General features: G+C 38.0%; 1 protein-coding gene across 2 annotated transcripts in view; it reads left to right on the top strand.

Annotated features, from left to right (window-relative positions):
• The first annotated feature begins 3,543 nt into the window (after positions 1-3,543).
• The window catches only part of msraa (methionine sulfoxide reductase Aa), a 57,347-nt gene continuing 47,599 nt past the window's right edge, over positions 3,544-13,291 (top strand). Inside the window, exon 1 of one of the 2 annotated variants that reach the window (XM_086264946.1) lies at positions 3,544-3,737. In XM_086264946.1, the coding sequence (XP_086121072.1) occupies positions 3,602-3,737 (136 nt within the window). In that variant the 5' untranslated portion in view covers positions 3,544-3,601. Of the gene's footprint in view, positions 3,738-6,962; positions 7,553-13,291 lie in introns of those variants that run through there. The other variant, XM_086264945.1, reaches the window with a different exon arrangement.

Raw genomic sequence — 13,291 nt, 5'->3', positions numbered from 1 at the left:
ACTCAATATATCTACTAACTTTAGCTGAAATGCAGCACATTATTTTCACTCAGAGTTGCACCAGGTGACATTTTCATTTAATGTGCTCCAATCAGTAGATGTTCAGAAATGTTTGGAGAAATGCTGCATTGCTTGGTTCTAATATAAAGAAGCCAAGGGATGGAAAGAGTTAACAGAGAAGTGTACATTTAGAAAAGTCTTCTTCTCCAGTGAAAACTAAAACTGTGCACCTGCCATCTGAATTATTGATGATTCCCACCTTCATACACGAACAATGAGACACCGAAATTAACATTTTTTCCAGCATTAGCAGCGTTCCTCCTGGGTTCTTCCATATGGCTCATCATCTGTCCTCTTTCCATCCATCCCCCCACCACCACCTAGTGTACTGGGAACCAGTTGACTGATGGAGGCTGTTCGGTGCTCATTTGACTGCACCATTATAGCTGCCGACTATGAAATAATCATCATCTTCCATCTCACGGAGCCTGATTTTCTTCAAGAAATCCCTACAACCTTATTTGAACCATCTGAGTAACACACAAATCGTTTTCTTGAACATTTTTTTGTTTTAATTCATTGTGTAATGTTTGTGATCATTTAATATTTACTTTTCATTTCTTGTCAGGGCTGAAGTGTTCACAGCTTACATTAAACTGTTCTGCTATTTGGATTTTTATTAAAATGTCAAATATTTACAGTTTACTTTCATAATTCAAACCATTATACCCGTGTGGTGTTTAACTCCCTGTAATTACAATTTTCATTGTTTATCTTTCATATTCTGCTTTCATTTTTCAAGGTATGGAATAAAACGTATCCATTTTAATATTGTGTGCATGTTCGTTTTAATGGCTGTATTTTTCTAATGTTTTGGCGCCCCTGTCACATTGTTTCTTTAGTGTAAAATGGTTACAAAACTCAGCTGGAGCTCTTTTAGGGCAAGCTTTTAATTAAAACCAGTGAAGTTCAATCCCGTGACCACTGCCAGTAACCAATAAGTGCCCCCTCTGCTTTCTTTCCATGCCGTGTCCACTTTCTGCACCGTCTTTTCTTCTTAGGCCAGCAGTGACAAAAGCTGCCTCTGCCTTACTGATCAGCAGTTTTTCTTCTTATAATGGTGACGACATGATGGGAAATAATATCATATTAGCAGTAAAAGTGTAAGATCCACAGTCTTTGAAATGTTCAATATATAATGAGTACACCACTCATGGATGCTCTGTCCTCCTCTGAGGACCACTGCGTCACCAAACACACAGGGTGAAATGAGCCCCCTTCCACCTCAACATAAACTGTTAATTTAATCCAGATAGTTTTAACTAACAATACAATTAGCTTTTGTGTCCTAAAGGATGTGGACACCCAAAGCTACGTTTTATGTGGCTCTATGATGATGTAGTCCCCAAACCAGGCCTGTTAATCAGCCTCTGGCTTCTGCAGAAATGCGCTACCATTCATGCTCAGGAGGTGCAGCACTGGGCAATAAAGACGGTTTTTGTGGAGTTCTTCAAAGGTGGAGGGTGAAACACGTCACACAGGATCTAGCTTTGTAAAGAAAGGACCCTTTTCCCCAAAGCATTGGCACAAAGTTCAGAGTGCTGTCTTACTGTACGTTATATCTACATATTAATGTATGTTGTAATTTAACTGGCATGAAAAAACTGTCCCTGAATAGCTGAGAAAAACTTTACTGCCTCAGGTGCTTTGTGATTATAACATCGAACAAAAGTGTTCTACTGACTACTTTCTGACCCTCCTGAGTACACCACTGGGGTTTGTGTAGTTGTATATACTTTTGTAATAGTGTGAACACTTATGCTCACAAAACAGTGAGAAAAGTATTAAAATGCATAATTTGAGACAGAGCTTAATTCGTATTTGACAAATGTACAAATGAGATGCTGTTGTTTAAAGGGCAGTTAATGTTGACATAGTCTGTCTGCAAAAAGCTTTGGCGGGTTTAAAGAAGCCTTTACAGTCTATAACTAAAAACCCTGACTTATGACAGATTGCCTTTAGATATGAGACAGTGTCAGACATTAGTTTTGTAAAAGTCATTTTAAAGTCTTCTAGTCTACTGTAGACATAAATCTACATTATGAACAGCTTCAGGTAAATTTCAGGGTCATGGTATTTATGTAGATGTATTAAATAAGTCATATTTGATCATGTGTCTCTTAGTTTTCTAAACCATTTGTCCACCATGGCGATGAAGGGGACCTGAGGTCTATCCCATCTGTCCCACAAGAGGGGTACCTGCCATAGGGTGCTACTGCCCCTCACCTAAAAGTCTAGGGAGGACAAACCACAAGTCTTAGAATCAGCTTGCTGAATGAGCAACAAAGCATTTATTTAATTAATGTACAGTATTAAAGTTAGCTAGAAAAAATATACAGAACCAAACAGACATCAGGGTCTCCAAGGCCAAAACAACAGCAAAAAAACAAGTTTAGACACAACGTTAGAGATGCAAGGCTAAGACGTTTTGGAGACAAGGCATTGTGGATATATTTGCCAAAGGAAGTTGATTATGAAGCTTCCAGGAAGGAGGAAAACCACAGGGGAGATTGACGGATGTAGTGAAGGAGGACATGCAGAGAATTGGTGTGACAGAGGAGGAGGTAGGAACAGGGTGAGATGGACTGAGATGATCAGCTGTAGTGACTAAAGGAAACAGCTGAAAGAAGAAGAAAAAGATCTTTGAAACCCACAGGGAACTCAAACTCCAAACAGACTAAGTAACATTGCTTTTAATGGTGTGAAAGACAAATGTTTCTTTCGACAGTTTGGTGTTGATGAGTTCAAACTGACACAGAGGTTTAGGTAAAATGACAGATGGCCAGTTTAACTGAGTGGAATCAGTAAATAACAGCTAACAGCTCAGTGTGGAGGCTGTCTCAATGCATTTGTTTTTACTTAAGCCACTTATTGTATTATATTTGAACTTTTATTTAAAAAATCTCTGATTGTACCATTTTCTTTAAACTTGCTGAGCTATTTTTGTCATGTTGTGTTTATTTTTTCAGTGGTTCTTCCTTATTGAAGTTGTTTTGTTACACTTTTGTGGATTGGCTCCTGTGACAGAAGAATTCCCCAGCTTTATACATAAATCTCTCATATTAGTATTTAACAGCGACGGAGCACCAGTCATATAAAACTACAAACCAGCTCACATCTGAGAGACTACGACTGAACTCCATTCAAAATAATAGGAATTTTTATGTTAACTTAGCCACTGGTGAATATACAGCTCATCAGTGTTCACAGAAACAAGACGAAATGAAAAACAAACCCAGCAGGTGAATTCGTCTTTATTGTGGTCCCAGTTATTTACAAGAAAATACAAATAAAAACAATGAAAAACTTTTGTAGTTAACTTTCACTTTCTGCATCGTGTGTGGCAAAATGTGTACTTTGTCTTCAATGAGGAAATGCACTATGTTATGTTGTAAGTGTGCAATAAAACATTTTCAAAATGTGTTTTGTTTACAGTCATCATTGTGTAAGGGGCGACACTTACAGTTACGCAAACCCATGTGTCTGTTAGGTAAGGCTAGCTAGTGCAGCAGCAGCAGGGTGTGAGAGGTGCTGAGGGTCAATGGTCTCTCCATCCAGGATCCTTTTCGTTTGGCGTCACTTTGTCAACATTCGGATGGGAGATATGGCCTCCAAAGCACAGATGCCGACCCCAGAGACAGCGTTGCCCGGCCGGACTGAGAGTATGAAAGTCTCTGGTAAGAGTGGACCCGGTTAGCTTCAGCAGGCTAGCTTAAGTTAGCCCTGTGATATAACTTTACTACATATCCGCGTTATGTAGCGAAATGAAACGAGCTGTTTGCTGGTTTGTTTAGTGTTACAGTGGTCTGTGGGTTACTTCCCAGGTGTTTCCATCCATTCACGAAGAAAGCAGCTTCAGTTATAAGAATGTAATTAAGTTAAACAATCGCAAATTTATCCGATGCTACACCTGCTACTACCCAGTTAAAGTATGCTTTTACTACGCATGCGCGTCCCAGTCTCTTAACAGTGGTAGAGGAAAAAACGAATATCCGCAAATGTAGAGGTCTGTAAATAATTCACTTATTTAATACCAATGTATGAATGTAAACATATTCAGTCACAGGTTAAATTTCAGCACCTAATAAGGAAACTTAAATGCTGAAGTATTAGAAGTAAAATTTAAAAAAGGAAAAATATGTGTGAGAATTTAACCTTGTGATGGAAAAATCGAGATTTTCATGTAATTATGGGCAGAAATCACAAAAGATATCTTTATATTGCTTTATAACACTTTTACTGTATGCGGGTAAACCATGCTTATGTGCAGAGTCATGCTTCATAGGCCCATTTTGAGCCAGGAAAAAAAAGCTTGATTTATTATTACATTGTGAAGTTATTGTTTGTAAAGTAAACAATATTTAACAGTTGCAGCTTGCTGTGCCTTTACCTGGTTAATGATTAGTTAAGCATCGGTAGATAAATCTAAAGATAGATCAGACCAATAGAAAGTGAATAAAATGGAAAAAGTGTCATAATTTTACATATTGTAATTTTATCCTCCGATTGTTTGTATTTCGCAAAGAATTAGATATTTGTTTTCTCTGAATTCTGAATTCTGAAAAAGTTAGAGTGGAAATGCCCCACAGATATGTGAAAGATTAAACGGGATCAAAAGTACAAAGTGATTTTTAATCTGACAAGGTCCAAAGATTATAAACCACTGCTTAAACTGATAACAGCTCCTCAAATTTTAAGTACAGTACATATAAAATATGATGCTTTATTAGTGACTAACCAAACATTGCATTCAGTTTGCAGCAAAACTGCATTTTGATAGTTGCAGCAGTTAAACATTATGCAATATATTTGGTTTAAGTTTGAATCCATTGTGTTATAAAATTCACCCATCCATCAATTTTTCCAACCATTTGCCCAAATTCAGTGTTGTGGATGCATTTGCCTGTTTCAGCTGTCATTTTGCAAGAGCTGGGGTACAACTTAACTTGGATAACTTGTTAGTATCAGTATAATCAATTTAATTCTCAAAATATTTTCTGATATTTGCATGTTTAAAAATGATTAAGTTAGAAATGTTGGGAATCCCTTTGATAGTTACATATTGTTGGTGAAAATGAGATTTGAGTGATTTTGAATGTGCCGATGTTGTGCAGAGTATTTCAGAAATTGCTGATCTGCTGGGATTTTCCTACATAATCGCCTGCAGAGTTTACAGAGAATGGTCAGAAAATGGCCAAACTGGGTCAAGCTGATAGTAAGCCAAGAGTAAATCAAATAACTACTAGTTACATCAAAGATATGCAGAAGAATATTCCTGTCAGGAGTGTCCAACTCCAGGCCTCAAAGGCCAGTGTCCTGGAGGTTCAGCTGTGTTGGATCAAGGACGCATCTAAAACCTGCAGGACACCGGTCCTTGGGGCCTGGAGTTGGACACCCCTGATCTATGTAAACACAAGATGTTGAACCTTGAAACACAAGTGCTACAGCAACAAGATGCTAAGGCTGCAGTTAGTACAAGCTCACCAAAGTTGGACAATAGAATATTGTAAAAACGTTGGCTTGTATGATGAGTCTTCATTTCTGCTGCAAAATTCAGATGGTAGGGTCAGAAATTGTCGTAAACTATGTGAAAGCCTTGGTTCAGGCTGTTGACGGTGGTACTGTATGATAGCGTTGTGCACACTTTTGGCCCCTTAGTACCAATTAGCTGAGTATTGTAGCTGACTGTGTCCACACCTTTATGACCACAATGTACCATCTTCCGATGCTTGTTTCCAGAAGGATAACGTGCTATGCCAATTCAATAGAACACCTTTGCGATGTGGTAGAAAAGGTTGTTCATATCATGGATGTCCTGTTGACAAATCTGCAGCAACAGTGTGATGCTGTGATGTCAATATGGACCAGAATCTCTGAGGAATTTTTCCAGCACCTTGCTGAATCTTTAACATGGCGAATTAAGGCAGTTCTGAAGGAAAAGGGGGTCAAACCTGCTACTAGCAAGGTTTATCTAAGAAAACTATTTAAATAATGTATGTAGTGTATGTAAAATTCAGGTATAATTTTATAGAATTACAGCAAAATTAGATATCATGTAACAGAATGTTACATGTTCATGTATATAAAAAAAGGTGCATTTTATGTCACAATTTCCTCCGAATAATGTTGTAGAATTTTAAAACGTTTTAATATTTCATACAATAAACCATAAGACAATAATGTTGCTCAACTATACTTTGAGGATATTAAGGGGTGATATATTCCGATTAAGCATCAGATAATATCAGCTTAATTTTATACATATTAGCACTTGCTTTTAATATTCCATACATCTGTTTATTTTGTTCCCTCTTTACAAATATATTTGCCACTCCTGCTTGTAAATGGCTCAAAGAAAACTGTGCTTATACGTGTGTGTGTGTGTGTGTGTGTGTGTGTGTGTGTGTGTGTGTGTGTGAGATAGAGAGCTTTCTGTGAGCATAAACAGACCGACAGCAGCACTAAGCTGGCAGTCAGGGCACTTGGCACCAACCTGCCCCCTCTTCACTACAAGTGAGGGCACAGAGTCTTGGCACATGATGAATAGATCTGCACTGGCACTAAACAAAAGACCTGAGATACACATATACTCACACACACAGTCAGAGACACACGCGGTCACTTCCTTTTAGTGGTAAGTGTAAAGGTTGTTGGGCGACAACAGTTTTTCGGAATACTGAGTGAGTTTTGGTTTAAGGGTTGAAGAGAAAGAAAAAGATGCGGAATCAAATATTTGACTGATTATAAATGAGTTGAATGTAAATTTTTGTTTTGTTTTTTGGAGTGTGTTTAATGTTTTGGTTAGGCTGGAGGGGGTTGGACTGGGGAAGGAGGATGTGGGAGTGGAGGGGTTAGCGGGGCGGGGGTCCACAGCGAAAGGACGATCGGGATGGAGGGTAGGATGGAAAGGTTCAGACGGAGTGGCAGACATGCTGGAGCATCGCCAAGGCTCCTCGGGAACACTGCCACAATCGAGAGAGAGCCGAAGAAAGAGCGAGGGAGCAGAGAGGAAAGGAAAAAGCCATGCCTGCAGTCGAGAGACTTGGCAGGACTTCCCTTCCTTTGTCTGTCTGGCTCAGAGATGCAGCGCCAGAGGAAATCAAGAAACGTCCAGGCATGGTGGTGGTGAAGGTGGTGGTGGATGGGGACAAGCTTTGCATCGGCTTCAAAAAGACGGGAGAGAAAAAGTATTTTCAACGGACTGAAGCGTCTTTGAGGTCAATGGAAATCAGAAACAAACAAGCCCTTTTCTCTATTTAAACGAAATTCCGCATTGGACCAATTGGACGCGATTAGGTTTTGGAGACAAAGTGTAGCGTGACTACAATGTTCAAAAGGTCGACCTGTGATTTTAATGCTAAAAAAGTAGTTTATAAAGCATTCGTATTTCTTGGAGCGCCAAACAGCATCTGTGAACTGGACAAGGCCAGATACTGGACTTCAGAGACTCTCATAGTAGCCAGAGGAAGGCCATCTGTGTGCAGCGCAAGAGGTTTGTGTATCAATGCTTTTTGGGCTTTGAAACTTCATAGACCAATAGTAATTGTTTGGGGGAAGAGGTTTCATGCTTAAGGGAGTAGACACAAAAAGAGCAGCCAGGTATGTGTTTGATGATCAAGCTTGAGGAAACAAAGCAGGCAAAACAGGGCCAGAAGCCTAAGAAAAAGACCAAAATACCCACCAAGATCTTTTGGTTGGCTTTTGCATGGTTAACAGTGAATCCAATCAGACTTTACACAGAACTATGTATTTACAATGTTAAGTAGGACTATAACTTTATTTTTAATCATGTTAACATGTCTGACCAGGTGTGCCTAGTAGTAGGATCAGAAATAATGGGTTCAAATAAGTACTTGAATACTTATGGGACTTTGTTCAAAACTGCAATAGTGATAAAAGTCATGGAAACTTTTTTTTTTTCAAGAATACTTTAAAAAGTCAAAAGTCAAAGATGTTTGCTTTATTATGATAGAGGACTAAGAAAAGTATCAAATTGTGACATTAGTCGAGCTGGAGCCTGGGACTGTTTGGAATGTTAGCTTAAACCTTGACTGAAATAATTTATAATGATTTTTAAGTTTTCAGAAATTTCCTTTGTCGTTTTTAACTAGTGGTTTGTTTCACCTAAACTCTCAGACTTTCTAAGGTTCAGCATAAAGGGCCAGAAAAAGTGATGGTTGCAGGTATTTTCTTTAGAAAGATGGGTCTCAATTAATACAGTTACCAATTGCAGCTATTTAAATCTGCCTAGTTTTAGATGTATATAATAATGTAAAATCTGCACATTAATCTGCATTCATCTACATACAGACTTTGAAAGGTGTGGCCCTACAGGTGTATTTCGCATTTTTTCTTTCTCCCTTAGAAAGAATGGCACCATCTGTGTTTGATTTACAAATGACAAATTTGGCAATCCCCTCGCTCTTATTTTGAAAGTTTAACTGTTCCTAACTTGCTTACCCAGTGCTTCCCGCCACGCCATGTTTCATTTCCCATCAGTTGTTTTGCTGGCTTGCTAGCTCTTGGGGCAGTCCACAGAGACAGTCTCATCCTGCAGTGTTGGAAGTTCTCCAGTTTCACCATTTTGGACTTCAGCTAGCATTCGTCATCCAGCTGCCCAGAACTGGTTCATTTATGTGCTGCTACACCGAGCTCACAGCTGCAGTCAATGACCGTGGAAGTAGAGTTCATCCACGGAAAACTTGCCTAAGAGGCAGCTTATTATGCTGATCAGTTAAATAATGCTGATCAGGCAAATAAAATACTTGCAGATAAATAAAACGGTTTAATAATTTATAATTTAAGAAATCCCAATGAAAGTGCTCATTTATCAGGAAGCTCAGTTAGCAGCCATACCTGTGCATGATCAACACAGACAGAAAAACAGGGAAATTCCATTCCCCATAAACTGAATGATCTGAACCCATAGAAAATAAAGCCAACATGCCAGCACCTTAAATTAGAATTTTGACATTCTAAAGCAGAACATTGCAGCAATGTGACAACCAGAGATGACAGAAATTCAAGGGTATCCTGCGACTTTGAGTGACTATGGGTGGCATAACCACTTTTAACATTATGAAGGCAGGAATCTTAGATAAACTTTTCTAAACTTCCAGGTAAGGGATTTAAGTGACTTCCAATGAGAGTAAAGGGTACCTGTGATTGACATGGCCCAGTGCCTGGAAAATCCACCAGCCATCAGCTTCAAAGTGATGTGCAACGAGCAAATTGCATCCAGCATGGACGCAACTTTAGATTTAGAAAGGAGGATTATCCCAGATATGCTCATTGGGCTATAACTGAGAAATTATTAGGCTGATGAGTGAATGAGAGCTGTTGGGGATACTGTCCATAGAGGCCAGAGCTGTTGGCTCCGACTGAAACAAACAACTTGTCTACATATAATAGCAACATTTAACTGTAATTGTCATAGTAGCGTGCACATTTGTGAATATTTCCAAACTTTGACCACACGTATGATTTGAAATTCTTACACGCTGAACACAACATTTATGATAAACACCAAACAATTCTTAAACATACATACATACAAGTAGAAAGGTATATGTACCTTTCTACTATAAAGGTACATATACTTTCATATAAAACATGGAAAACATTGGAGTTTTGCCTGAAGCCAAGTTTTTGGAGCCTAGATCAATAAGATCCCTCAAAAAATTTATAAATCAAAAGGAAGCCTGTACAGTTTTTATGAAGGTGGAAAATTATTCATAGAGACCAAAACATTTTTGTACCAGTCTGTAAACATGCTTTTTAATGCTGTGAAGTTATGAAGCGTTTTAATGTGGGAGTTTTAGACAGGCCCATGAGGCCGTTTGAGGAACTGCACTGTTTGGCACTGCATTGGCTTTGTTTTTTCTTTACAGCTAGTGTCTAGAGGTTAATCAATCTAGTTGATATTTGCATTTATTTTAATTAACTTTTCCTCAACTTTTTCAGTTTATCCGCTCTTTATCTGCTCTACCTTCACTAGTAACCTTAGCCCTGCAATATGTTGTCCAAAAAGCGAATCCCTACTGGGATGTTCGTGTTTGGGGTCAGAAGTCTAGAGCTAAATATTTTTTAATGGTGTTATCTGGACATTACTACTCCTACCTGACTCATCTCAGATGTCTTAGCTCCGCTCTCGCCACCTACACGCAGATGGAAAATAGTAACAAAAAGACTAATGAAGAATTTAATGTCAGATGTGTTCAGACACACAGCAGCTGGTGTGTCGATGTCTTTTAATTACCAGGTGTGCTTGTAGGTGTAAATAATTATTATTGCAACTTGCTATAATAATAACTCTGACAGCAAATGTTTCCAGGGATTTTTTTTTTGAGTGTGATGTAAATGTCTGATGTGATATTGTGCTAATGAGGCTTTGAATAGCAGATATCACGTTTGTAAATTTGTTTCTTCACACCACTCTCTGTAAGCCGAATGCAGCCCCTCATTTGACACAAGTTAGCGTTTGCTGGCATTGTGAGTACCTGTATTTATAGTTTAGTAATGTCTTTTGTCTTTTTTATCTTTAAAACAAAAGATAGTTGAAATGTTGTAAAAATGTATCACTGTCAGTTTTTATTGCTCATTTGCTTGTTTATTGTTGTAGGATTAAAAAAAAAAGACTTTTACTGCCCTTTTATCCAGCCTATAATTTCATTATCTGTCATAAACAGGCCATTCTGCCTCTCGTCTCTTTAAGACCCACCCCCATAAAAGCCCATTTTCTTCTGATATGCCAAGTTATGGAAGACTACTGAGGAGTTTGTGAATAGTACTCCTGCGCTCTGTGGGAATGGTATATTTGTAGAATAGACACCCATCTTTGACTTTTAACCTAGAGTTATTATGTTGTTTTATTTGTGGTTTTCCCATCCCAGCATTTTTTAAAAATGTTCCTTATTATTTAATTATTCTTTTAGTTTTTTAGCTGCACAACACTTTGGCTAACACCTGCTGTTGGTTTATGTGCTGATATAAAAACAAATCGATTCAATTTGATTCAACTTGACTCAACTTGATGTTGTAACAGATGACCATATGTAGAAATCATGAGCTGATGTCGGCTTGTTGTGAGACTAGAACTCTGTTTAGCTTTGCACACTGTTAGTTATCCGGGATTTTTTTCATGTCATATGTTTTTGGCCTTACACTGATATAAGATGCATATAGATGTAGCTAAGAAGATGCCTCTTACAGTAACCATCTCCATTAAAATTTTGTTTGTGGATCACCACGGCAGCTTATGTTTACGAATAAATCTTCTTCTTTCGGCTGTTTATTCTGGGGTTGCCACAGCAGCACATCTGCCTCTGTCTCACCCTGTCCCTAGCATCCTCCTCCGTCACACCAACACACTGCACGTCTTCTTTCCCTACATCAGTGAACCTCCCTCGAGGTCTTCCTCTTTTCTCCTGCCTGACAACTCCATGTTCAGCATCCTTGTCCAACGTATCCACTATTCCTCCTCTGCACATGTCCAAACCATCTCAGCCTTGCCTCTCTAACTTTGTCTCTAAACTGCTCAACCTGAGCTGTCCCTCATTCCCATCCTAGCCATCCCCAAAACATCCCCTTTTGTGCAGTAGACACACCAATCTTTTATCAGTAAATGAAGATATACTAAAGCTTTAACCCAGCCTGTACTTACAGTAGTGTAGGAATAGTTTTAGTATTAAATAAAATAACTTTTTATAAGATAAAATATGTATGCACTACATCATCAGCATCCATCCATCTTATTTTGTTTATCCAATTCAGGCTTGTGTCAGGCTATAACTGTATATCATAAATGTATTGATTTAAATCAAGCTTTTTTACATCTTGTAGTAAAAAGTATAATTTAAAGCCTAATTTTGTGTGCTACATGTTAGTATTATTGCTCTAACCAGCAGTCAAAATTCTCCAAAGCATGTACTTAAAGCATGTATGAATGCAAAGAACCATTACTATGACATAAAGATGTCTGGAAAACACTAAGCACTCCACCAGTGCAAAGTGCTTCAAGTTTCCCTGCACCATACACTGTCTCTAGACTAATGGCTCTGAGCGATCGATCGAGTCGAACCGTCAGGAAGGTGCACACGCGCATATATGAGCCCTGTGGAGGCTTATTAACCCACACCCCCGTTCTAACTACACTCATAGCTGTCAATCCACTGATTCAGAGGTTAGAAGAAGAAGAAGATTAGTGCAAAACAGAAAACAGACCTTCAGGTGTAGAAATTGTTTTGCTGGGGCTGATTGAGTTGTGTGTTTGGCATATACCACATACATTTAATTTTGTGCAATTAACCCATTAAACTCTTTTTTTTTTTACAATTACGTTACCACTTTTGATCCATATATGTAAAGATGGACATGCTTGTTTTGTCCTACAGTGACAGATGTGAAGTTTTAACTGTTTTTGAACCTCGAATAGAGAAACTTCCGGTGACCATTTCTAGTTTATGGTGTTGCAATTAAAGAAAAAAGTTAATGCAAATTAACTTAATTGAACTGAATAACTGTCACATTATAAACCATAAACATTTATGGTGACCACTTTAACAGAAACCCTGCAGTTATTCAAATAATGAGGCTATTATGGCATTAATCAAACATTTCTAACCAAACGTTATTTTAACGCAGTCACTCAGACTTTGGGAAAAGTGATGATTTATAAGACATCATTTTCATTTAGTGGATGCCGTTTAATTTTAAATACAAATCAACTAAAAAAACGAACCACATAAATAAATCTGAACTAAGCCAAACCTGCCACAGTCCAGTGGAGAGTCAGTGCCGACCTTTTTGGAGCAGTAAAAGAAAAGAAGAAAAAAAAGGATGTGCTGAAAGGTGAAATGAAGGAATCATTGCAAATCAAAATGCAGCATAATAATTATTTTTTCCCTCCATTATCTTGTTTTAATAAAGAAGGCAAATTAGTAATTGAAATGAGAATTAAATTAATTGCCGAGCCCCGTTAAATGTTGGTTAAAACCTGAATATTTATTAATGGTAATAAAATAACTAAAGTAATAAATGAAACATTGGTTAATAAAGGAAAGCAGCATTTTAAGCACCTGAAATAAAAGAAAAATACAACAAAGAAAGTGTCAGAATTTGGATTGCTGTACTTTTGATATCGATACATCAGATCAGCTTGTGATATTTTTAATTTGCACATCAGGTTTGAAAATTTGCTCCATATGAAGCTTGATTTGTAATTTTTCAAGCG

Source organism: Aulonocara sp. 'chitande type north' Nkhata Bay, linkage group LG15, assembly GCF_057382095.1.
Source record: "Aulonocara sp. 'chitande type north' Nkhata Bay isolate Kocher_YH1m ecotype deep benthic linkage group LG15, A_spYH_male_GT1.1, whole genome shotgun sequence".
Classification (NCBI taxonomy): Eukaryota; Metazoa; Chordata; class Actinopteri; order Cichliformes; family Cichlidae; genus Aulonocara; species Aulonocara sp. 'chitande type north' Nkhata Bay.
This window is presented reverse-complemented; position numbering and strand designations above follow the sequence as displayed.